The sequence below is a fragment of the Gouania willdenowi genome, chromosome 17, assembly GCF_900634775.1.
Source record: "Gouania willdenowi chromosome 17, fGouWil2.1, whole genome shotgun sequence".
NCBI lineage: Eukaryota > Metazoa > Chordata > Actinopteri > Blenniiformes > Gobiesocidae > Gouania > Gouania willdenowi.
This window is the reverse complement of record NC_041060.1, coordinates 9,873,555-9,900,349: the sequence shown is the minus strand read 5'-3', so window position 1 is coordinate 9,900,349 and position 26,795 is coordinate 9,873,555. Positions and strand designations below refer to the sequence as shown.

Sequence of the window (26,795 nt, the reverse complement as noted above, 5' to 3'; positions counted from 1 at the left end):
GTCAAAACATGTCCGAAGATCAAAGTACATTTTCGGAAAAACAGTTGTCTGAATAAATGTAACCTTAACATATTATTCAAAAAGAACTGAAAAAGAACTTCCTGGAATTATTACACGAAAGTAAAGGAAACATCAAAGCATTCAGCAGATGCCTCTGAAGAAGACTGGCAGTTGACAGTCAAAATATGTCAGGAGATCAAAGTACATTTCCTGAAAAACAGTTGTCTGAATAAATGAAACGTGAGTATACTAGATTGGATCTGTCACAAGTGAGGGTTTACATGATGGTCACCAAGAATGATGATGCCGTTGTGTTGCTAACAGTGCTTAAAGAAACAGAGCAGCCGTACTGCTCTAATGCTGAAACCTGGCAGAAGATAGAGGGGAGAGGTGCCAGACACGCAGACTGTGATCTGTGTGTCTGAGCCATTTTAGACTTGATTGAAAGTGAAAAGAGCAGCGGTGTCACCATCACATTCATCCCTGTGCCCTGAGCAACAATAGGCTTTAACCTAAGAAACACAGACGCCGAGAGAAAAGAAAGTTATATACAAAGCCTGGAGAGAGAGAGAGATAGAGAAGCATCCCCAGCTGTGGGAAAGACTTAATATCATCTGCCTGCCATCGAAAAAATTCCCTACTCTCAATTGCTAAACTGGATTTTAGAGACAAGTGCAGAGATGACTGATAACTGACAAGGCATTATTTAGACAGCTACGAGGGAAGATGGCTCTGAAATGTTCCCTCGATGCATTTAAGAAACGCGCTCTCCTGCCTTTTGCCTGATCCTTGGCTTTCCACTGAGAATGGTTACAAAACAAAAAAACAAAAATGGTTTTCCTTTTTGCTAAACTGTAGTTCAGGCAAATTGTCTTTACAGGTATAACCATTATGAAGACGGGGAGGAAAGGACTGGAAAGCCATTTCTGACATTTACAATATTATAGCGCTGCAGGACACATTGATTGTTGGGCAGGCTGACTCAGTGGGAGGGAGAGAATTTAACAATTTGGAGGACTCTTGTCTATCACTCACAGATGCATTAAAGCCTCGCGCTCTCTTCCTCTTTGCTGTCTGTCTTCACAGTGTTCTTCCTGTCGCACTCAGATGGCCTTTTTCTTTTCTTTTTCTTTTTTTTTTAACTCATCTTACGCCTTGATTAATCAATCACTACTTGTCTTAGTTGACAGCATTATCTTCGAGGTTGGTTTTTTGGCATGTGACGGCACGCTGCAATGTTGATGTGTTGAGTTGGCACCAGTCGAGCTGGGTCAGATTGTTCGTATGTTAGCCAAGTGATCAATTGGTGGTTGACATGTGGCTACGATGGCTGCCGAGTTAGCTGTTGCTATGGTAATTAGTTGTTGGGTTTTTCAGGCTGTTTAGCTATGTACAGATTTTCAAAAAGTACTTTCAGATGCATACTACTGAACAGATCAGATATTGGTCTCAGATATTGGTCTGAAATCGGCAAAAACAAACGATTATTGGATTGTATCTGCCTGCATCTAAAATCTCATTTGTTTTTTTTTTTTACTTTTTGGGGTTATTTTTCAGGTTCTTATTGTGTATTGGTTTATGTTTCATTTATTTAATTGATTTGTAGAATATTCTTATGTTTAAGGTTAAAATGTCTATAACCATTGGTTGATAATAGATGGGTCAGTTTTTATCACTTTATCACTTAATCAAGCCTTTTCTAACACTCCTCACTACAAATCAAACAATAGAATTATCTAGAATTTGTGCCGATATCGCATTAGATTGATATTGGTATTAGCCAGTACTCAAGGCAACAATATTGGTATCGTATCAAAAGTGGTAAAGGTTGTAGCGCGACTCCTCTAGCAGATATTTGTTGTTTAATGTGGTTGTTTTGTTCTTAGTTATTCTTGTATTTTTTTGTTTTTACGGATCTTGTCTCTCTTTTCTCATCATTTTGTAACTATTTATTAAATAGACTAAATTGACATACAGTAACTACCCATTTGCAAGAAGTTGTAGTCAAAGGTCACGCAAACCAAACTTATTGCTCAAAGCCCCTTTTTTATGTTTGTTGTGAAACAATATTTTTTGTTTTTAAAGTGCATTAAGTCACCTGGCACACACTACCATGATGACTGCTCATCAACATTTATGCACTTGTGAAATTGAAATGTGATGTTGTAAATGCTTGTAATAATTACGATATTGTGAGATACACACAATCCACCGTTTGTATTGTGTATACGATCCCCATCAAAAGACAAGGTCTGGAAAAACATGTTGAGTGCAACAATGTGGAGGAAAATGGTAATGATGGTTATGTTATGTAAAGGTTATTTTATTTTACATAACTCGGACTTGAGAACTCCGCTCATTCCTTTCAGGTTTACACTCTTTGATATTATTCTACGGACACGGGGGCCAAAATAAGGTTCTGTATGTTTTCCTTCTCAGTTGTTCAGTTCACGTAGCTCACAATGTTCTTGCATTGAAGGAGTATTTGGCCACTTTTGGTTCCAGGCCGCTAACAAAAGTGCCACAAGTTCATCCTTTTCCTATTCTAAAAGCTGTAAACCCTCGTTGTTGACCATTTTGGTCAACCACGAGCTCTTAAAATTGTCAATAGTTTGCGTTTCTCTCGTGTCTGCGTGTCTTTCGTGCTTGTATTTTGGTTACCGTGACCTACGACCCAATTCCACAATACAGCACACAGCTGAGATGTGTCTATTGTTACTATTAGTGTATAAAGCAGTTTGTAGTGGATTGGATCAAACTTCGGTGGACTTTACCCTTTTAATGGATATTAAATGGGTTTGTTTAAGCAGGAAAGGGTAAAAAAGAAATTCAATTTAATTTATTTCTCTAAATACATAATACACACAAATATGCAGACATTTGTGGGGGAGGCAGCACTGGGACTGTCAGATGGCACATGGCCCTGTTGGCAGAGTCTCGTTAGCATGTGTGGGGAAAAGCTGTACTGTATGTTGATAGAGGATCAAGATACCACAGAAGCTGCTTCCTCCTCATTTCTTTCCCCTTAATGTTCCTTTATTAAAACGTCTTTGTAAGGGAACAAAGGAAGCTCCTAAAACTTGGAAAAAATGTTGAGCGATATTGGAAAATATTGGTTTCTTTTGTTACAATTCCGTGTCATGTTTTAGCTCTCACCCACTGACTCTTCACATGTGTTTCTTCCAGGGTTTCACCTCAGTGGTACAGTAACCGAACCCGCCACATCGTCAGAGCCAGAGGTCACACACAAGGTCGCCATCAGCTTCGACCGATGCAAGATCACCTCTGTCACCTGTGGCTGTGGGAATCGAGACATTTTCTACTGTGCGCATGTGGTGGCACTGTCTCTCTATCGAATTCGCAAACCTGAACAGGTAAAACTCATCACACGTCATAAATAATAGAGGTATCTGCCAGTGAAATGTTGATTCTATTAATAATTACTGGTAATATTAATTTGTTTTAAATTTGTTTGAATCTGATGATACGATAAGCACAATTTGCATGTCACGATGCGATATATCCCAATACTAATCAATATGATATTAATTGTGATATATTGCGATATATCGTCAATAATTATGTCAATTATGCCAATAAATTACAAATTTCACCTTTACAAGTACAAAATGGTATGAAATCCAATTTATTTCATTTTTTTAAACTTGCAAGAACAAATAAATGGTAATTAATTGTAATTCAAGTACAAATATCAATAACAAGTGGTATATTTATCAAACTGTCAAATAATTTTTTTTTTTTTCGAAAAGTTTAACTTTAGCTTCTACAACAGATTTTGATTCTGTTAAGACCTTAAATTCTTTAAAAAATTATATTAATAATAACACATCTATAAAAGTGCCCAGCATGTTTTATAAAAATAAAGCGCTATCAACTTCCAAGCTAAAATTCATTGAGGAGGTTAGTAGTTTAATTAGGTCTGATGTGGTTTACTGACACCTAGTGACTGGGCGTTTACGTGCTATGCATATATTGGCACAATTAAATGTTTTTTTTCATTAAAAAACATGATTAAAAAACAATTTGGACATTTTTTGGATCGATACGATAATCACACGATGAAATATTGCGACATAATCTTACATTCTTAGTATTATCTTAGATCACCCGATTACATCACAACAGTTCAAATCCATAAAGCAGCAATAAATATTTTTTGGCTAAATCTTCACAATTCAACTATTATTCACGTCCCTTGTTTCGTGTTGGCTGCAGGTTAAGCTACGGCTGCCTATCTCAGAGACGTTGTTCCAGATGAACCGAGATCAGCTGCAGAAGCTCGTCCAGTATCTGATCACGGCTCACCACACCGAGGTGCTGCCCACGGCGCAGAAGCTGGCCGACGAGATCCTGTCCTCCAACTCTGAAATCAACCAGGTTCACGGTAAGACGCCCAATGGTTTTGTTTCTTCTGCAATCGATAGCCAACGCTCAAAAGCTGGCAACGGACTTTCCTGATGTTGGACAAACATCGGTCACACTTTACTTGAAGTTTTATACATAAAGGCTGACATTAGACTATCATTATTATGATATGACACCTGTCATTGGCATGAATAAGGTGTCATAAAGGCTATCATTAACTTTTGTTCATTACTCTAACCCAGACATGGGTTTTGTGCACAATTGAGCACAATTTTGTGCGGCCCCCCAAATGCACAAACTGACAATGAAAACATTTTTAAAAACCAAACATACAAAATTACAAAGGACCACACATAGGGGCAACAAAAATAAACAAATGTACTCCAAAATTCAGAAGACAGCTACAGTAATAACAGAAAAACAAAGAAATCGAGAATGAAAAATGACCCCAAAAACAAAATCACTCATAACCTACAAAACAACAACAAGCAATACACAGAATGACTTCAAAAACATCCAAAATGACCAAACAAATGCAAATAACAACTCCAATAATATACAAAACATACACAAAATCAAAGGAAAATGTGCATCCTTATGTTAATGCTCCCTAATTTTAACCCTAACCCTACCCAACCCTAATCCTAATCATAACTGCACTTAACCCCAATAGATCCCTCCATCTAACCCCAAAAATGCCAACATATCTCCAAAGGTGTCATAATTTAGCGAAAGGTGTCATAATTTAGCAAACGACACTTAATGACAGCCTTCATAACACCTTATTCATGCTAATGACAGATAATGGCAGCATAATGTCAGCTTTATGTATAAAACTTCAAGTAAAGTGTTACCCAAACATCTCATGTTAAAAATAAGGGCAATAAGAGAGTAAAGCATGTCAACTTTTTTTTTTTTTTTTTTTGTATCTGTGGAGGTGCTGTTCAATTCATTGCAGTGGTATCTTCACAGCAACAGGCCAGACTTGAAAGTCGCCAGACTTAAAATAAGCAGCATGTCTGCCTGCAGCCTGTCGTACGGGCCTCTAATTACTCCAGCAAAGCAGCGAGGCCGGCTTCAAATAGCTTATTTGATTTTCTCAGTTGCAACGGTGCCGTCACTACGTCCTCCCACTGGAAGGGTAGGTTGGAGAAAAGCAGAGAAAAAGGGAAGGGAATGATTAAATGGATGCACAAGGAGGTGAGGAGAGAGATGTAAGAGGAGAACAGGAACAGGCAGGGAAAAGGGCACTTAGGGAAATGGGGAAGGAGGAGAAAAGTGCAGGAAGATGAAAGGCCCCCCCGAAAAGGAAAACACCAAAAAAAAAAAAACAGCTTTCCATCAGGGAAACGCCACACTAGACACATCCTCTCACCAAACAAACAAAAACCAAAAAATCTTTATCTCGCTGTCCATTTCATCCTCCACGCTAGTTGTTGACATTCTCCAGCTCTCCTGACCAGGAAGCTGCTCTGTGTGACAAAGGGGATCATGGGGGTTGGAGTTCAGTTGATCCAGGAGAGAGGCTTTGCTTTGATGGAGGAATGTTACAGCGCTCTCCTGCCCAGTTGGAAACGGACCTTTTTTTTCTGGGCTTTATTCTCTCCCTTCCTTTAAGATCAAAGCAGAGTTTCCTTTAGGCAAATGTTAACATTTCTCTGAGTGTTTTGTGAGAGTCTCTCTGAGCTGAATAGCCGAAAAAAATACATTTATTTATATATTATTTATATATTCTGTTAGTGCAACATCGTAGAGGTGCACTCAAAACAAAAAGCTGTACGTGTGGTGAGGGTCCAGTGTACTGTGATTACTTCCTCTCTGTTAGCACAGGGACGTATCAACCTGACAGGAAGTCAGTGATGGACTGAACAAACGGGGCATGATTTTCACTGGCCTGCCCCTCTGTGTAAACTATGTCCCTGGGTCATCGTCTGTTTTATTATATTCTCAGATTGTATGTTAAGAATATAAAGCAATTTAAGCCCTACGAAAAATCTCCATGTCACTGAAAACGTATTTTAACTTAATAAAATATACTTTTAAAAGAGGAAGTTTAAGGCAGTGGTTCCCAAAATGTGGGGGGCTTCAGCACCGGAGGTTCAAGAAAGCTCTCTCCAAAAATTGGAGGGGCCTTTATTAATTGTTATTATTATTATTATTATTATTATAAAATTTGTGATTGAACGTCTTATGTTATTTTTATGGGTTTTGAAGAAGAATAGTTTTACTTTTTTTTTAAATAAAAGTTTTTGACCAATTTTGTTGAAAATGTTTTATTCTTATTCAAATGGTGTGTGCTCCAAGTCGAAAATATTATTTTTCCCCTTTTTTTCTCTCTCTCTTCTCTCAATTGTATTATAATATCTATTTTGTGTATATACTGTATATATATGTATATATTTTATTTCCCCCACATGTCTATTATTAACTCTTTATTGTCTCCTCCCCTCACCCAGTAATAGCACAATACCATTATTATAATTATTGTAATATCTCTATCACGCGCGCGCGCACACACACACACACACACACACACACACACACACACACACACACACACACACACACACACGCACACACACACACACACACACACAATGTATAAGATTTGTGAATACTGTGGTAACCTGTCAGCATTTTTTCTTTCCTTTTTTTTTTCTGTAATTGTATCTGTCTTTGTGTTGGATGTGGCAAATAATAATATCAATAATAATAATAATAATAATAATAATAATAATAATAATAAAGATTTTAAAAATAAAATAAAAGTTACATTTTTGTCCAATTTTGTTAGAATATTTTTGGAATGGCGGGCTAAACATTTTTTATTCTTTTTCAAAGGGGGGGTGCAACAGAAAAAGATTGAAAACCACTGGTCTAATATAAGAATATACTTTATTAACCTAATAAGTTAAAAATAATGTGTACATGTTTTAGTACAACATGGAATCACCGCAGAAGCTGGTTGACAGTTCAAATTGTCACCACCTAAACCGTAACACCGGACTTCCAAGGACTAGTAGGTAAAAGCACCCCCCCCCAGTTACGCTCTGATTGGCTGAGCCTTCTGATCAGCACCTTCTTAAGCCAATTGCAAATCATGTATGAAAAAAATCCATAATTTTTTGTCAAAATCTGCCTTTTATTTAATTTCATTTTCCAAAACTGGCAGAGTATTATTATCCAAGCCCTCTACCAATGGTGTCGCTTTCTATATGCCTTTCATTTAATGTGTGTATGTGTGTGTGTGTGTTCAGGTGCTCCAGACCCAACTGCAGGCGCCAGCATTGACGATGACAACTGCTGGCATCTGGATGAAGATCAAGTCAGGGAGCAAGTGAAACAGTTCCTGTCTCAGGGTGGATACTACGGCTCTGGGAAGCAGCTCAACTCCATGTTTGCAAAGGTTCACATTGTTACCTTTTTCAAACATGGACATTACTGTCATGTTTAGCTTTATTTATATGGTTTGAAAGGTCACAGATATTTTAGTTTTTTGTTTCATTCCCTAATTTAGTCATTTATTAGCTTTATTTTTTTAAACAATAATTTAATTGAACTTTTTAAATCTTTTTTTTCTCATACAAACAATAAGTATTCAAACAAAGACAAATATATAACAAATACACAAATGGTTAGAATAAAATTCTTAACATACAGCAGCTAAAAACAATGTGTTGTTCAAGAAAATCTTATAATTGTTTCCATACAAATTTCTCTGTTTTACCTCTGATATAAGTGAGTTTCTCCAACACACCCTAACCCTTCGTTACCCTAACCCCTAACCCTGACCCCACTAGATCCATCCACGTAAAATGACTCCAAAAACGCACAAAATGACTCATAACATACAAACATGTCATCATTTAGCAAACGACAATTAATGACAGCCTTCATTACACTTTATTCATGCTAATGACTGATCATTTCAGCCTTATGGAAAAAACTTCAAGTAAAGTGTTCCTGCACTTTTAACTTCACATATTCAGAAATTGATTGCTTTCTAAAATCCTTGTACCTTTGGACGCTCCCAAACACAATTTATCAGCTTTTCTCATTCATTTCTATTCGTTTCTTCTTTTTTTTTTTCTCCAGGTGCGGGAGATGCTTCGAATGCGAGACTCCAACGGAGCCCGGATGCTAACCCTGATAACGGAGCAGTTCATGGCGGACCCCCGCCTGTCTCTGTGGAGACAACAAGGCACGGGGATGACGGACAAGTGTCGGCAGCTCTGGGACGAGCTGGGTAAGAACAATTCAAGCAATGTCATACGTGTATGTTTATGAGTTTTTCTAGATTTTCCTATTAGCGTGACAGTTGTTTCACCAGCCTGTCACTCGACAAACACAGTCACCTTGTTGAGTAAAGCTGGGAGTATAAGCAGCTATTAGGTTATCCACTCAGCTGGTGCTCCTTCCTGCTCGGGTTCCTCTCCTAGGCTCCTCCCCCCCCCCGCCCCAGCACAGAGTGAATGATAGAGGCTGCCGATCAATAAGGCTGCTCAGCTTCTCTGCAATCAATCTCACCATTTAGGAGGTCAATAAGACCACTTCCCAGGTGAGCGAGGGGAGATCATGACACAGTCTCAGGCAGAAATAACAGACAGGGAGCTCTGCGTTTGCAGCGTGATAAGTTTTTCTCTTAGACGCAGACATCTGACACTTAACACGTGTGAAGATTATGGACGTTAAAAAGCTGAATGGATGTGGGGGGGGCAACGTGCTATCTGTTCAGATTGTTTACTTAGTTTAAAATCTACAAATCTATGAACTCTGTATTAGATTTTATGATGTATGTTCATTAAAAATGTGATTTACTAGAAAATGAATCTCAGGTTAAATCAGTGGTTCCCAACCTTTTTCAGCACCCCCCCCCCCCAATTGAAATTTGGACTATATTAAAATAATTAGTTATTTTTGAGATTTGAAGAACAGTAATGAAGCTCTATTGATAAAGTGCAAAGAATAAAAACCTCTCAGCCCCCCCATCGCAACAATATGTATATATAGTACATTATATATAATGCATATACTGTATAATATATGAGTATATTGTATTGTATATTCATATATTTTGTTTTTGATCAAAAACGTTACAAAATTGACCTTTTTTGAAAAAAAATAATAATAATAATAATTTGAATATTGTTCTTCAAACATCATAAAAATAACCGCTGATAACTAAGCAGTGGGTTATTTATCTTATTATGGACTTTATATTTTGTTAAGCGCACTGAGATGACTTTGTTGTAATTTGCCCTATATATAAATAAAGTTGAGTTAATAATTTTAGATCAGTAATAAAGCTATTTATTAATAAAGTGCAAAGAGAAAAACTTACAGAGGCAGGCCAGCTTTACAACTACACAGATGACTTTCTTACACTCACTGTTACATTTACGATTATCATTAACTTTATTTTTCAAATTTTATGAGTTATTAGAAATGCATAAACCTTTAACGTTCCCATTAGTATAGCTGAATTAGTCTGCACGAGAATGTTTGCTTATTCAGTAGTTTAAACACAACATGAAACATTAAATACTTATGTTTGTAAACTTTTTATATTCTGGCTGGAATTGTATTAAAAGGTGCTGGAGAAGATAACTTTTAAACATTTTAAATGAAAATCTTCTTTTGCCTGTTGCCCTCTGACCATTCTCATATCCCCAGGTGCATTGTGGGTGTGCGTGGTGCTGAACCCTCACTGTAAGAGCGAGGAGAAGAGCGGCTGGCTGAAGCAGCTGAAGAAGTGGGGCGACCTGGACATCTGCCCGCTGGAGGACGGCAACTACGGTGGCGAGCTTCCAAACATCACCAACGCTCTGCCTCAGAGCAACCTGGCACAGGGTCAGCACGACAACACACACACACGCATAAATACAAGTGTAGGCCTTTATTTTTGGTGATCATCTCTGACTTTTCTGTGCGTCTCGTCGTTTCAGACTCTCTGTCCAGGCCGAGGCGGACCGTGTTCAGTCGAGCTGTTGAAGCGTGCGACCTCCACTGGCAGGACAGCCACCTGCAGAGGATCATCAGCAGTGACCACTACATGTCCCCATCCTACCAGAGAGAAGGAGAGAGCCTCCTGTTCAACCCACAGGGCCTACCGCTGTGGCTAGGTACAGCGTTATCACTCATCATCGCCTAGAAACACAATCATCTTCACCTGTTGACATGTGTGCAGCAGCTGCACCGTGCATTTACTGTTTATTTTTAATCTGTTTTTATTACACTTACTGTATAAACTGCATGAGACACACTTCTTCATAGTTGTCTAGAACAGGACCAACACTGGAAGGGAGTCGCCACATGCCTTTAAGAAACTAAGAATATTTTCTTTTAACAATTTGAGCCCATTTTTGCTTATTTTTACCCTTTTTCTGCAACGACACCAAACTGGCCATATTTTAACCTATTTTCATCACTTTTTCCTGCCATATTTTTACTCCTTTTAATGCATTTTTGCTCCATTACTCCCATTTCTGCCATTTCTCCATCAAATATTAATGCCTTTTTTGCACATTTTTCCCACTTTCAAGATATTTCCAGCACTTATAAACCCTTTCCACCACTTTTCCCACTTAATATCACATGTTGACCTATTATTGTCACTTTTAACTTCTATTCACCATATTTCATGGTTATTTTTTGCCAATTTAACTACACTCATGATTTGTCATGTCCATTATTTGCCAGTTTAAACTAATTGTTCCAATTTTAACACTTTTTTCCAATTTTTCTGTCTGTTTTTGCCCACTCTAATTTGCAACTTTTAACCAATTTCTGTGGTTTTTAAAATCTCATTTTACCACCTTATTCACATTTTTTGGTTACTTTTAACCCATTTTATTTCTGAGTAAAACAAAGATTTACATCTTTAGGATGACTATATATTATATAATAAATAATAATAAACTTCCTGGATAACAGTGGATATGATTCAGATAAATAAATAAATGTGGTACTCTAGAAAAGCTTGGATTTCCAAATGATGTACTGCTTTTATGCGACCGTCGCATACCCTTTAATTCCACTAAGAGATGACACACACACACTCACACACACTCAGGCAAAGCCCCCATGCCCGCTCACTCACACACCGTCAGTAATTCTGCTGATATTGAGGGCAGTATCTGCAGTAAGCAGCTTCCAGCTAAGATCTGTCAGATTCTGCACACATACCAGCATTCTGCTGAGACTGCAGAATACTGATACTGTGTGCACGTGTGTGTGTGCGCGTGTGCGTGTGTGTCTGTCCTTCAGGGTTGGGGTCAGATACGGTACATTTTTCAGTTACAATTACATTTCTAATGATCCATGTTCGATTACAATGAGAGTTAGCAGCATTTTTTCCAATTACAATTAAATTACAATTATTTTTTTATCCTCAGAAAGTCCTTTACAATTACGTTCTCAGTTACTAAAGTTAAATTAAATGAATCACAATTACTTAGCCTGAAATAAATATCCTAATAAAGGCTAACCTTCCTCTTGTGTTAGCATTCTGTTAGCATCTCTTATGATAACGGGTCCTAAATCAGCTGTAAAATACACTAAAAACGAATATCTATCATCTAATTTATTTCTCATTTATTGGTTACCTTGTTAGGTTTCCTAATCAATAAAAATATAGTTTTTAATATTTTTGGTGTGGACATCTGAGCCTTTTTTTGTGTCAGTATACCCCTCTATTATATATTTTTTTTAATGGTAAAATGTGGGAAAGTTTGATATGAAACATATTTTAATAATTAACTACATGTGTAGAATTGTACATAGAACTGTGTTTTTTCTTCCCACTGTAGCTGATGTATGTTCATGTGAATTTGTTTGGAATTTTATATTTTGATGGCGCTTTAAGATGACTATTGTTGTAATTTACCCTAGATAAATAAAGTTAATTTGAATTGCATTAACATAGTTCCCCAATTGTGCATTGAATTATAATTTAATGGCAGTCACAATTACAAAGTTAATTATCTAAACTCCATTACAATTTAATTACAATTACAACAGCAAAATTAAATAATTTTGAAATGGGACTATGAATGCAAATTAGCATTTAGCTAAATCTGTTGTATTTACAACTTTGGCTGTACATTAATACACACTGTCCTACTCAAATAAACAAATAAATTAAAAAAATTACAATTATAATTACGCAATTACAATTGACCCCAATCCCTGGTGTCATTACTAATGTCGTCATACAGAATGTTTCTTACTTTTGTCTGCATGTGTATCTTGGCTTTGAGGGATTTTTTATTTGTAACAGAAGTGCATGTTGGACCAGTTGAATCACGTCATTTAGGTGTGTGTGCGTGCGTGCGTGCGTGCGTGTGTGTGTGTGCCTGTGTGTGTCTTATCTAACTTTGTCACTCACACACAGACCACGTTCCAACGGCCTGCGCTCGCGTCGACGCCCTGCGTTCCCACGGCTACTCCCGGGAAGCGCTGCGATTAGCCGTGGCTATCATCAACACGCTCCGCCTCCAGCAGCAGAGACAGATGGATATCTACAAACACCAAAAGAAAGGTTATCACCGTGGATACATTTAGTTTGTTTGAATAAGGTCGTAAAGTGATGCTTACCTCTTCTTCTTCTGCGATCTTGTGTTTGCTCTCAGAGCTTCTCCAGAGGGGCGTCACCTCCACCACTAATCTGGAGGGCTGGGTGGGTCATCCTCTGGACCCCATCGGGTGCCTGTTTATCACACTCACGGAAACATGCAGGGTGGATGACGACAACAGCATGGACACAGGAGGTGCTGAAACATTTCTTTTGTTAGTAACTGCATTTGAATGAAGGAAACTAGAAGCAAGGGATGTAAAACACACTTTTTTATTATGGTATTCGTCATATTTTGCTCATGAAACAATTCATAGACATCGGTAATTGACTTTTTGTGATCTTTAAAGGGCCTCGAATGATCTTCTACTAATCTGCATTTGCCATTTTTATTTTTATTTTTTTACATGAGAAACAGGCAGTGCCCTCGGACTGATTTTTGTGCAGCCCCCAATTGAAACGAATAAATTGACTCCAAAAATACATAAAATAACGTACAAAAAAATCTACACAATGATAACAATAACACAGCTAAAATAACCAAAATCACACAAAATGAAAATGAAAAATACACAAAACTAACAGAGCAATATATTAAAAAAATACCCAAATTGACTATAAAAACCTAAAATGACAAAGAAAATACACAAAATGACAAAATAAACACAACAGAAAATTATTATTACTCCAAAATGACAACAATAATACAAAGAACACAACTAGAATAATCTAAACTACTCCAAAATCACACAGGATGATATTTTCTGTATGCCCAGATTGGTCCTTATTTTAAATGCTGACGTGAGTGTTGATAATGTGGCGCTTGGATCAGACTCATTTCTGTGAAGTTGCTCATCTCTGATGTTAAAAATACCACAAACCTTAGGAGCTAAATATGTTCACGCCTTATTTACTGTAACTCAGATGGAGAAAGCTACAATATATTTGCTTTTCTGTGCAATGCACCTATTACCCATTTAAATTTAGCAATAATTGGCTATTTTCTTTCTTCAGTGTTCAACAAACCTGCCTCTTTGCCTTTGTGCAGCTTATCTGTTATGCTCGTTGGTTTGTACGCCACCTTGTGTACCCACTGCCTTCTTGCCTCGACAGCGAATTAGCCAAAGAGCTTATTAGCTCGACACGAGATGCATTTCCTGACACACTCGACCAGCTGAGACTGTGTAATCCTGAGTAGAGGTGATCAGTCCCAGGAGCGGTGAATCATCATCACACAACACACTCCACTTCCTATATATGAAGCACCAGCAGCTATTGTGTTTCAGAGAGCCATAAACCAGCAACGCATCAATGGGCTCAAGTGAAACACCCGCACTTATCTGTGCGTGTGCGTGTGTGTGTGTGTGTGTCTGTGTGTGGTAGGGACACAATTTATCAACATTTGCATTTTTCTTTTCTTTCCCTTTTTTTTTTTTTTAGCACCTGTGCTCAATGAAACAAAGCAGAATAGGGTTGTAGTGTCTCATTGTTACCAGGCTACAGGGAACTATTGTAAATTTGAACAATGCTGACCACTGGCACAATGTCCTTCTGTGTGTGCGTGTGCGTGCGCGTGCGTGCGTGCGCACTTGTGTCTGCTGAAAGAAAGTGAACAAAAGGATCGATTGTGTTAAGGACATTTTGGAAATTTGAGGATTGTGGTAATATATTTTCTATGTATCCAGGCTTCCCGGGTTTTTTTCCCAGTGGAAAACAGCTGGAAACATCTGTTACAAAAGGGGGGGGGGCGGGTCTTGAATGCATCTTAAATCTGCCAATCAGTTGGCTGCTCATGAGTCAAACTTCTAGAGAAGGAGCTCAGTCAGTCAGTCAGTCAGTCAGTCAGTCAGAGACGGTGATCCACAGCTTTCCACGCAGCCATCCAAAGTCTCTCCCACTCACTGCACACACACAGATCCCTGAAATAAACAGGATTTAAGGGGGATCTGTTGCTCCAAGGGGATTTAAAGAGAAGAGCGGTGGGGCGGGGAAACCAAAGAGAACAAATGGACACCAATCAACAGCTGAGGCTCTCGAGGCATCTGTTCACTGTTATAGCTGTCAGGCATTCAAGTATGGCAGAGCCAGCCATCTTAGATTAGTCAGTCCACCATGTATGTATGGTGGATACATGTTGGAGAGCACAACAAAGAGTTTCCTGGTTTTTGGAGTGCGTTTTGCTCTGATTTTATGTGTCATTTTGTGTATTTTTGTTGTCGTTTAGTGTATTTTTTTCATTATATGTGTTTTCAGAGTGATTTTGTGTTTTTTGTTGTCATTTTGTGGGGGAGTTTTGAGTCATTTTTTTATTGTTTTTGTTGTCAATTTGTGTATTTTTGTTGTCATTTTTTATGTCTCATTTCATTTGTTCTTGGAGTTATTTTGTGTATTTTTTCTCACATTTTGATGTGGTTTTTGGAGTTATTTTGTGTATTTTTGTTGTCTTTTAGTGTATTTTTCTCACACTGTGTTTTTGAGTCATTCTGTGTATTTCTGCTGTCATTTTGTGGTGTTTTTTTAAGTTGTTTTCGTTTGTTTTTGGTGTCTGTATTTCTGTTGTTTTTTGTTTTTTTTAATCTCTCCTATTTTGTGTGTTTTTGTTGTCATTTTGTGTATTTCTTCCTTTTGTTGTTTTTATTTTTTATTTTATGTTTTCATTAGTAATTCTGTGTTATTGTTGTTTGAAGTCATTTTTGTTTGTTTTTATTGTCAGTTTGTGTATTTTTGTTGTCATTTTGAATATCTCTTATCTTAAGTATTTTTTTAGTTATTTTGTGTATTTTTGTTGTTATTTTGTGTTTTTGAACTCATTTTTGTGTGTTTATGTTGTATTTTTTGTATATCTCTGTTGTCGTTCTGTGTATCTGCTTCTCACTTTGCTTTTTTTAGGATTAGTTTTGTGTAATTTTGTTGTTGTTTTGTACATTCTTTTCTCATTTTATGTGTTTTTGGAGTTATTTTGTTGTCTTTTTGTGTGTTGTTCCATCATTTTGTGTGTATATCTCAGTCATGATGTGCGTTCACCTTGGGGGCCGCTCACATTTAGACTGGGGGCTGCATGTGGGTCCCAGGCCGTCAGTTGCTCATGTTTGTTGGAGAGAGATATTACACATAGATGTTACTACCTTTTCTTTTGTTTTGTTTTTTGGTTGTTAATTGAGTGTATTTTTGTCAGTTTGTGTTCCTTTTTATAGAAGTAACTTCTACTTTTTAAGTTTCTGGTACATTGTAATTGTTGATGCTGTATGTTATAGTTTGTGTTAAGCTCCTCCCCTTGGTCAAGTTGTTACAATGGGATTAACTATGGGCACTGGGTTCAGGAGGATCAGCACAATCTGTAATTACTGATAAGTAATGAAACACAATGTCAGTCCATTTGAAATCAGTTGTTATCAGAAGCTGAGAAAACACACAACAGATTGTTTCCCCAAAGGAAAGTTCCAAATGTTATAAAAATGTTTGAATGAAACAAAAATGTGAGGCCGAATCTTCCTTCCTTTTTGTCAGAAGGCGACCCCAGACCTCCAATTTACCACCATGTGCCGGTGTGGGGCAGCCCTGATGGTGGTGAGTCCTACCTGACTCTGGCCCTGGAGGTGGCATTGATGGGAATGGGCCAGCAGAGGATCATGCCTGAAGGTCTATACGCCCAGGACAAGGTCAGTCATCGACTTTTTCTTTAGTGCTTTTTTTTTTTAACCCTTTAGACGTCCAATAATTGGCTGTTTTTTTTTCTTTTCAATGTATTACATGTTCTACCGGTGTAGTATCGGTTTAAAATGAAGAAAAACACACAACTGAAAAAACTTTTTTGAGATTTAGTTGGAAGAAAACAATGAAAGCTTACATTAAAACAGATTTTTCAACAAAATGTATCAAATTGAGGAACGTATACAAACTATTTACAATCAAATAAAATGTTCCCATGTTTCTAAATGTGCAAAAACAGGCCATTTTATGTTAAAGCAATGCAGAAAGAAACAAAATCATCACAGCATTTTCATTTCCTGAAAAACAAGCGGAAAAGTCCCCGTACTTAAATTCAGTGTGAACCAGAATAAATCCAAGGAACATTTCTTTGTGCAAATGTTAATCTGCTTTAGACGGCTTAACACGGCTACCTCAGACCTTTCTTAATGTCAGCGGACTTAGCACCAATATTAATACTATGAGCAAGCGTATTGAAAACCAATCAGGAATTTTGAAGGGAACTTCTACTAAACAAAATTATTATTTTTTTCCAGATTAGAATACATTTCTGTTACGTGTATACGCTGCAATGCAAAAGCTTTTCAATTACCTGACTGGTAATGTCTGAAAATTAAAAATCCCTTCTCAGGAGGGCATTAAAACTGCAGAGTTAAGATCAGACACAGATTGTCTGTACTTCAACAGAGTACATTCTTATAGTTTGTGTCCGTTTAAAGGGATCCTCCACTGTTTTTCAAAATATGGCCTTACTAGAAGATCTATGCCCATGAAAATGCATTATTTTGGACCATATTTGTTTTATTAACTTTTAAAAATTGTACTACTTTACCGTTTTAGAGCCTGTGTTCGGCCATCTTGACTGATGATGTCACACGGCTCAATTTGCCTGTAAAAGTCCCATTGTTTCAGCCTGTTTTTCAGATTTTTATGTCAAAATGCCAATTTGTGCCGCTTTGGTTGCTCTCGATAATCAGGAAAACTTAACGATGTCAATGTCAATCCCCTCTTTTGTTTAAGGAAAGAAGTAAAAAAAAAAAAAAAACATTTGTGACATCAGAGAGTCAGCTGGCATTGTTTAAGGGAAAGTAAAAGTCACTTAGGAGAGCTCTTCTTCTCTGCTTCATTGTCCACTGTGAAACCGCAGAGTTGAAACTGTCATAGATTATTTTCTACTGTTCTAAGACGGTAAAGTAGTCCCATTTTTAAAAGGTAATGAAACAAATATGGTGCATGAATCTTCTAATAGGGACATTTCAAAGGTTTTAGGCCACGTTTGTAAAAACACTAAAAAAAAAAAGTGAAGAATCCTTTTAAGATTTCCTACATTTAATAAAGTATTTTTTTTTGCACAGAAAAAAAGTTGTTTAGCTTTATAATCCTTACACGCCACATTTACTTATAATATGTTAATCTAGTAAAGTCTTGATGATTTGCATTTAATGTTCAGACGAATTGAATTGTTTCCTTGGTTTAGGTGTGTCGTAATGAGGAGCAGATTGTTGCCAAACTGCAGGAGCTGGAGCTGGATGACTTCCTGGTTCAGACCCTACGGAAACAAGCCGTACAGCTTCTAGATGGTATTCAAACACTTTGCAAATGTATTTGTTAAAGTTATTTGTATTGTCTGTGATTAATAAACCTTTTCTATAGCAGAAGTAACATCACACTGAATTACTTATTATAAAGCTTTTTTTTTGGCCTTTTCACCTCCAGCTGGTCCGTTCAGTGGTCTGGGTGAGGTCATCCACAGAGAAAGCGTTCCCATGCACACCTTCGCCAAGTACCTTTTTTCCGCCCTCCTGCCTCATGATGCAGATCTGGCGTATAAAGTGGCCCTTCGCGCTATGAGGTCAGCCCTACTGTCTACATGACAACTGTACAGACTTTGATACATACTGTGTGCTCTGAAAAATGATGTGATGTTTTTATCATGTCTATTTCATAACAGTGTTATGATGTTATTTATTATCATTTATTACATTATATTACATTTTATATATTTATTTATTTTATTACCTTTTTTTTTTAACAGGTCTCACATGTAAATGACTGTATGCATATTTTGGGCCTCCCGTAGTGCAGTTTGCATTTACAAACTGGCAATAAATTATAATATATATTCTATATTAAACCAGTGTTTGTTTAAGCTGTAAGATAGTTTGAGAGGGAGGAGCTCACATTCTTATAGGGTAGGGTAGGAGGCGTGTATTATGTCCATGGTAGGAGGAGAGAGGATTGGCAGGAGGAGGAGTTTCCGGTCGGTGATGTAAGCAACCGGGGAAAATCCAACTCACCCGTTTGGAGCTGACTTTTTACAAAATGTGGAATAACAAGGGAGGGAGGAGACAGAACTTTTTCAACGTTGGCTCTCTGAATGAGGCTAAAGGGATGTTCATCACTGTAGCAAAACCATTATGAAGTGAAATTTTCATCATACCTCCCCTTTAAGATATCTGGAACTGAGATATGTAGTATTTTACCAAATCACTAATGCATGAGTGTCCTAATCAAGGCCTACACTACATTTTTTTGGGCTACCGTTTTAGCTCATGTATTGCCAATTTTTGCTTGCCCTAAATAATCAGGAAAAGTGAAAGATGTCGATGTAAACTTTTTTTTGTTTACGAAAAGAGGATAAAAACTGAAAAAAATTGTCATTTTGACTAAAATGCCGCGAAATGATCTAAAATAGGATACAGTGGGATGTTTACAGGTAAATGGGGTTATGTGACGTCATTGATCACGTGATTTCAAGATGGAGGAACACAGGTTCTAAAACTGTAAAGTAGTCCCATTTTAAAGGTTAATGAAACAAATATGGTGCAAAATAAAGGCATAAATCTTCTAATACGTGCATTTCAAAGGTTTTAGGCCACATTTGTAAAAACAGTGGAGGATCCATGTTGCGTCTGTCAGTATTCTTTTGTGTCTTTGTCAATGGTTTATAAACTACTGGTGCTAATGGTGATGATGGTGATCATACTGATTGATAATGAGCTTGTCCTGTAAGTCCAAAGCTGACTTTGTATTATTTAATTTCTCTCTCTGGTTCAGACTCCCTGTGCTGGAGTCCTCAGCAGCCTCTGGTGACGTGGGCCACTCTCATCACGGCATTTCCATCGTTCCCAGCAGATACCCTCGCTGGTTCACACTGGGCCACCTGGAGTCGCAACAATGTGAGCTAGCATCCACAATGCTCACCGCTGCTAAAGGTAAAGCCTGTCTGAAAAAACTAAAGAAAACGTTGCTGTTTTTTTTTTTTTTTTTTTTTTTGCTTCTAAATCTATAGTTGTGTGTTTTTTATTTTTTTGCTCTATCCTCAGGTGACATGCTAAGACTGCGTACAGTCCTGGAGGCCATCCAGAAAAACATCCACTCCTCTTCCTTAATCTTTAAACTAGCACAGGATGCCTTTAAAATAGCTACACCAGCCGACAGTCCGCCTGACATGACCCTGCTCAACGTGGCACTGGAGCTGGGACTGCAGGTGTGTGTGTGTGTGTGTATATATATATATATATATATACTGTATATGTGTGTGTGTGCATTTTTACAGGCCAACTACGAGTGTAAGTCAGTAATTTTCATGAATCACTTCACCACAGAAAAGTAAATCCTGGCACCGTTTCCTCAGTCTAAACATGCACTAGTTATTTTTACAGAGCTACAAATTAACAGAGAAAACATCACACTGCACCTTACTGCTGTTGTGGAGGAGAAACCACTAAAGTAAACTTGATGGTTTCTATTCCAATACACAAGGACCAAAAAGCCTTCAATTATTCAAGCAGCACTTTTTTTTTTTTTTTTTATTGCGGCTTCGTTCACCCCATGTTCAGTTCGCTGTTCAAACACCAGCGCTTTTAACTGGATAATATTTGTCCTCAGAAAATAACAGAAGCTTTTCTTTGGTGTCTTTTACAGGTGATGAGGATGACTCTGTCCACGCTGAACTGGAGGAGGAGGGAAATGGTTCGCTGGTTGGTTACCTGTGCCACGGAAGTCGGTATGTGAAGCTAAGATCCAGCCTGGAAAACTGGATTTATTTTTTAATTAAGATTATTATTCTTTATTAGCTGTGAACCTATAAGAGTTTTTCATTGCAGTGCTTTAACAATACTTGGTCACTCATTTAAAATTTGTCTAACATAAGCTACACAAGTATTAGTTAATTTAATGAATGTCACAAAAAAAACACACAAATGATTAAAAGCTGCAAAATTGCAAAAGTGGTATTATTTTCATTTTGTTTTGTCATTTAAAAACAATCTGTTGCTTGCAGTGTTGCTTGTTTTAAAAGCATTTTCTTCGGAAAATTGAAAGCATAAATTTAAAGGTTTTTCTTACTTAACAAAGAAGACTTTGTTTATACAACAATGATCTGCTGTAAATTGTAATATTTTTTTTCCGCTTTCATTTTGATAATCAGTTCAGATCATAAGCTTCAATTTTGGACATTGTTTTCAAATAGATCAGTTTTCAGGAAAACCAAACAGGGTTCTCACCAGGAATATTTCACATGTATAACCCTCTGATGGCCAAATTTTGTGAAGTAAAGTTTTTTGTATGTTTTTTTTTTTCCACTCGTTTTTCTTTTTGTGTTTTTGAAGTCATTTTGTCAGTTTTTGAAGTTAGTTTTTTTTCTGTTAGTTTTAGTTATTTGGTTTGTTTTTGGAGTTAATTGTTAAGATTACTGCATCACCACTCAAACTGTAACATTTTGTGTGTTTTTGGAGTCATTTTGTGGGTTTTTTGAGTTATATTGTCAGATTTTTTAGTTATTTTGTCTGTCCTTACATAGGGGATCAAAATCACAATGTAGGGGGCCCCTACACTCAACAGCGCTGGCAAGAATGAATATCCCATTTAAATGGCATGAAAATATAACATTTAAAAAAAAAAAACATGCACAAGTTGAGAATAAAGAAAATACGTTTCAGGTTTTGTTTCTTTTTATGCCTTAAAATTCTAGCTCTAATTTATACAACAAATATTAAAAAAAAAACTAAACGGGTACTATTGTTATGCTTTTATGTGCATTAAAAAGTTGTCCCTGTTCCTTGAATCAGGTCTGCGAGCGTTGGTGAGCATCTTACAGAGCTGGTACACCCTCTTCACGCCCACCGAGGCCACCAGCATTGTAGCCGCCACCGTCATGTCCCACAACACCATCCTCCGCCTTAGCCTGGACTACCCCCAGCGGGAGGAGCTGGCCAGCTGTGCGAGGACCCTGGCTCTACAGTGCGCCATGAAGGACCCCCAGAACTGCGCTCTGTCGGCTCTGACTCTCTGCGAGAAGGACCACATCGCCTTCGAGACGGCCTATCAGATCGTCATTGACGCCGCGTCGACGGGGATGACGTACTCGCAGTTATTTACCATTGCCAGATACATGGAGCACAGAGGGTACCCCCTGCGCTCGTTTAAGCTAGCATCCCTCGCCATGACACACCTGAACCTCGCCTACAACCAGGACACACACCCAGCTATTAACGACGTGCTGTGGGCGTGTGCGCTCAGCCACTCTTTAGGTAAAAACGAGCTTGCCGCCATCATCCCCCTGGTGGTGAAGAGTGTGCACTGCGCCACCGTGCTTTCCGATATCTTGCGACGGTGCACCATGACGGCGCCGGGGCTCGCCGGCATCCCAGGGCGAAGGAACTCCGGCAAGCTCATGTCAACGGACAAGGCGCCACTGCGGCAGCTGCTGGACGCAACGATCTCTGCCTACATCAACACCACGCACTCACGGCTGACGCACATCAGCCCGCGGCATTACGGAGAGTTCATCGAGTTCCTGAGCAAAGCGCGCGTGACTTTTCTGCTGGCCCAGGACGGCCACATCCAGTTTGACCAGTTCATAGACAACCTAAAACAGATCTACAAGGGCAAGAAAAAACTCATGATGTTAGTCCGAGAGCGCTTTGGCTGACCTCACCCACCCCACCCTTCCCCCATAAGGACCCACTTCTTAGGAAGTCGTTAAACCTATTTTTTGTTTCTATTTAATTTTTTGCATTCTTTGTATTTTTTATATTTTCCGTTGAGCCATTTGTTGACTGTCTCAATTTTTTTTGTCGTGTTTTTTTTGGTGTTTTGTTTCTAGAATGTGAACCAGGAAGTGCAGTATATTGCTCTACTTCGCTGAGACTGCAAAAATGTGGGGGAGAAACAACTTGAAATGTCAAAAGAAAAAAAGGATTTTCCATTCTCTTAATGCTAACTTAGCTATGAAAAAGTCATACAAATGTGATAACGAAATGCAAAACAAAAAAAAAACACCATTGATTTCCAGCGGCACATGACGATAAGAATACCAAATGTTTTTTTTTTTTTTTTTTTGTTTTTTTTGATGGAGTGTAACACTTTAAGACTGAAGATGCTTTCAGCTGTGGTTAAGTAGTTTTCAAGGTGGAAAAAACCTAGTGAGGTGCAGAACACACATGGTGTTAACATTATACCTTGACTGTATTATTTGCCAGGTTTGACTTCCCTTTTAGAAATGGCCACTTATTTAGTTCAGTGTAGCAATCTAAGCCACATGTCTATGTTCTCTGGAGCTTTCCAAAAAAGACTTGTAACACCTCATAGACTAATGATTTTAGATCTAAAATTCAGAAAGAAACTAATATTTTAACCCTCGTAAATATCTGATTCTGTACTCCTGTGTGATGTATAAAGAACGTCCATTTTGTTCTGACCTTCACAGAGAACCAAGCACTGCTATTCATCCCTCTGTGACCCAAAGGATATGAATGTAAGAGTGCAGTGTTGGCTTTTCACAGGATAGATCCAGATTTAGTCAACAAGTGAAAGAAGTGGAGCCTATTTGGCATTCTTACCCCTTAGTGGCATCTTTGTGCATTCTGTTGGAACGTTTTTCACCTTCTAGGACGTGGCTGATTATTCCAACCTGCCACTCGCTCAGAATACCTTTTCTATCACAAGATTTTACTACAGATCTTTAGAAATTTTTAAATATATATATGTAATAATTGTTGTTAATTTGTGGGTAAACCAAGACTCAAAGTTTCTGTTGCTTATACATTAAAAAGCAACAAAAAAGTGACTTGAAAGCTCAAGCAATTTGGTGTAATTTGAGAAATTTTATGAAAATTTAGATATTTTTTAAGTTTATGGGTCTTTCGGTTTAATCGCTTACTCTTTTAGCAGAATTTAGCAGGCTTGATAGTTTATTGCCGCAAAAGGCAATAAAACTGTGCTACTTCAAATTCTTGCTAATCAGAGTTAGCAATTAGCTAAACGTACAATGGGTTAGCAGCTCGACTGTTGTTGTTGCTAGCAGCCTAAAGAGAACAGATCAAATCTAGCTTGAATTTGTATTGTGAACTGACTTAATTCAGTTCATTCGACACTGAATACCATCAGCTCATTTGTGAATTAGCAACTTTGTGCTAACTAGCATGCTAACATGCTAAAAATGCAAGTAATTGACTTCAAATCTAGGCTTACACCAGACTAGCAACTTTTCTCTTTGTGGCTAGCTGCTTACATTACATTTTAAATTTAATTTAGCTTGATAGTTTATTACCTCTTTTTTTCTGAAACAGTTAGCAGCTAGCTAATTGTTGTTGCTAGCAGCCTAAAGAGAACGGATGAAATCTAGCTTGAATTTGTGATGTGAACTGAATTCTGTCATTTGACACTGAATACTGTTAGATCATTTGTGCATTAGCAACTTTGTGCTAGCTAGCACGTTAACATGCAAAAAAGAGACAAGTGATTGGAGATAAGTTAAATAATTTAACTTGGACTTCAAATCTAGACTAAAATCAGATTAGCTATCTATCTCTTTGTGGCTAGTTGCTAACATTAACATATTTATTTGTTAATGTTAGGCTAGGCTAACAGCAGACTAGCAACGTATCTATTTGTGGCGAGCTGCTGACATTAACATCTTTCTCTGTCTTGTGATGGAAAAGGGTGCAAAGTCATCCATAAATTCCTCTGTGTGGCTTTCTTTCTTTAAGGGTTGTTGGCAAAAAAAGTGCAAATGCTAAAGTCTGTTGCCCTGGCAAAGGAAGGGATTCTACCCGGCTGCAAAGTTTTGTTAATGGCAAAATAAACCTAGCTAGCTAGCTTGAAAATACACTAGTCGAAACTAAACGTAATCATATAAGCACTTGAAACAAATACCTCTTCTTGTGTACGTTCCTCCCTGCTTCAGCATTTATTTATTGTTTGTTAAAATACATTGTATGACTGAGTCAAAATCGCAGACACACGTGCTAAAGGAAAGGTTATGCTACAATGGAAGACGTGGTGAAAATCAGACTGGTTTGGACTGGAGCTGTTATATATTGTCTGCCAATACATTCCATGAGAACTACCTTCACCCACTACCTGGGCAGTCAGTCACAACTCTGGGCCTTTTTTTTTATTTGTTTGTTGTTTGTTTTTTTAAATTGAAGAAATGCAGAACGGAAAAAAGAAAAGTGAGCAAAATAAAGAAAAGAGGCTAAACTGTTCTCAGGGACATCACTTAAAAGAAACAAAACAAAAGTAGTAGCATTAAGCATTTAAGATATTGTAAATATGAAAGTGTCAATTCAGAAAATTGTAAAGTTATAATTATTTATGATAAGTATGTTCATGTGTTTTGTTTTAACCTTTTTTTTTTTTATGTTTCTTGACGGGGTGTACATTTTTGTTTTTTGTAAGATCAAAGACTTCAAAGGCAATTCTCAGGTGCTCCCGTGTATGTTTCTTTCACTTTCTTTACTTTGCATTGTTTATGTTGTTTTTTTTTCTTGTTTTTTTTTTTTTTCCTTTGCAAAGAAAGGAAATCTGTTTTCCAAAAGGAGGCGTGCTCTTCGGAGGTGAAGAACATGAGGAAGAAGGCATTTGTTTGTTAACAGATTTGTGCTAAACTTGACTATGCAGAACCACTTGGATGGTCTTGTCGCCTTGCGGGAAAAAAAAATTTGCGAGGAGGAGGAAAACGGAGCAGTAGTTCGACAAGACCCAGCATGCTTTGTATACGGACAGCGTGCGCAGTTGCCGCCGTGCGACTGCTGCGACATTTAAAAGATAAATATAAAGTAAAAAAAAATAATAATAATGGAAAATTGCCTTTCTGTCTGATCAATGTACAAAGGTTATTTTTTTTTTTTGCTTCTTCTCTTTGTTGATTTTGTCGAATCAGGACTCAAAGCCTTCAGTGTCTTCTTAGAAGTGTCGTGTCGAGACCAAGCGATACGCAAACAGCCGAGTCCGAAACTGTATGAACAAAAGTGACGGCCTGTGGATGTCTTTTTGTGTTCACTCTCTCATTGTACATTTGTTTTTGTTTTTTTACTTTGATGTTTTATTTCTCTCCTTTAACACTCAATCAATCATGTCAATCTGTCGCAATGAAAAAGGTGCAAAGTTTTGTCACAATGAGGATTAAAATGGTTAAATAACGCTCTCTGAAAGTGGAATGTCACTATTACACCACTGAACATCAAAGCAAAAAGGCTCCTCCCCTTCGTTTGATCCCTATCAACTACTTCCTGTTTTTAATTTCCTTATGGTTTGTAGGTGATATACTGTACGCTGTAGAGGTTCTAGTTCACCCACAATTGTCCCTGTTTTGTTTTTTTTTTCTTTTTGTCACTTTCTTACTCGAGGGAAATTTTAAAGTGTTTGTTGCCTCTTTGTGCTACTGATGATTAAAAAGGTATTTCCAGTATTTGTTGCCACAGAAGTATCATAGCTTATCATCAACACTTTTTTTTTGTATATTTTTTTTGTGTGCGTGTGTGTGCAACTTCTTGAGCTACTGTCTATAAAGCAAGAATTTATTACTATTTATGTAACGCTACTACCATTTTATATTGATTTGTGTTGGAATCAGTGCTTTTCTATAAATAAAGTGTGAAACACAACACGGGGACTTTCTGGTTGTTTTTTTTCAGTTTTTGTAAAGGTTTGTTTTAAACTAAGCAGTTTGAAAAATACGTAAAAGGATTAGGGCCAAGTTTGATGTCGAAAGTCAAGAGAAAAAAGGCGAAATTTTGAGATTAAAGTTGAAAATTCGAGATGAAAATTAAAATTTCGAGATTAAAGTTGAAATTTTGAGAATAAAGGTTAAATATAATGTCGAGATTAAAGTCGAAAAGAT

General features: G+C 37.5%; 1 protein-coding gene across 2 annotated transcripts in view; it reads left to right on the top strand.

Annotated features, from left to right (window-relative positions):
- zswim5 (zinc finger, SWIM-type containing 5) overlaps positions 1 to 26,514 on the top strand; it is a 73,417-nt gene extending 46,903 nt beyond the window's left edge. Inside the window, exons 2-16 of one of the 2 annotated variants that reach the window (XM_028472192.1) lie at positions 3,187 to 3,374; positions 4,237 to 4,405; positions 7,644 to 7,792; positions 8,482 to 8,632; positions 10,060 to 10,236; positions 10,332 to 10,508; positions 12,779 to 12,925; positions 13,017 to 13,154; positions 16,469 to 16,617; positions 18,144 to 18,246; positions 18,383 to 18,518; positions 19,724 to 19,881; positions 19,993 to 20,156; positions 20,594 to 20,675; positions 21,739 to 26,514. In XM_028472192.1, the coding sequence (XP_028327993.1) occupies positions 3,187 to 3,374; positions 4,237 to 4,405; positions 7,644 to 7,792; positions 8,482 to 8,632; positions 10,060 to 10,236; positions 10,332 to 10,508; positions 12,779 to 12,925; positions 13,017 to 13,154; positions 16,469 to 16,617; positions 18,144 to 18,246; positions 18,383 to 18,518; positions 19,724 to 19,881; positions 19,993 to 20,156; positions 20,594 to 20,675; positions 21,739 to 22,601 (2,951 nt within the window). In that variant the 3' untranslated portion in view covers positions 22,602 to 26,514. Of the gene's footprint in view, positions 1 to 3,186; positions 3,375 to 4,236; positions 4,406 to 7,643; positions 7,793 to 8,481; positions 8,633 to 10,059; positions 10,237 to 10,331; positions 10,509 to 12,778; positions 12,926 to 13,016; positions 13,155 to 16,465; positions 16,618 to 18,143; positions 18,247 to 18,382; positions 18,519 to 19,723; positions 19,882 to 19,992; positions 20,157 to 20,593; positions 20,676 to 21,738 lie in introns of both variants that reach the window. The other variant, XM_028472191.1, reaches the window with a different exon arrangement.
- Positions 26,515 to 26,795: the final 281 nt, after the last annotated feature.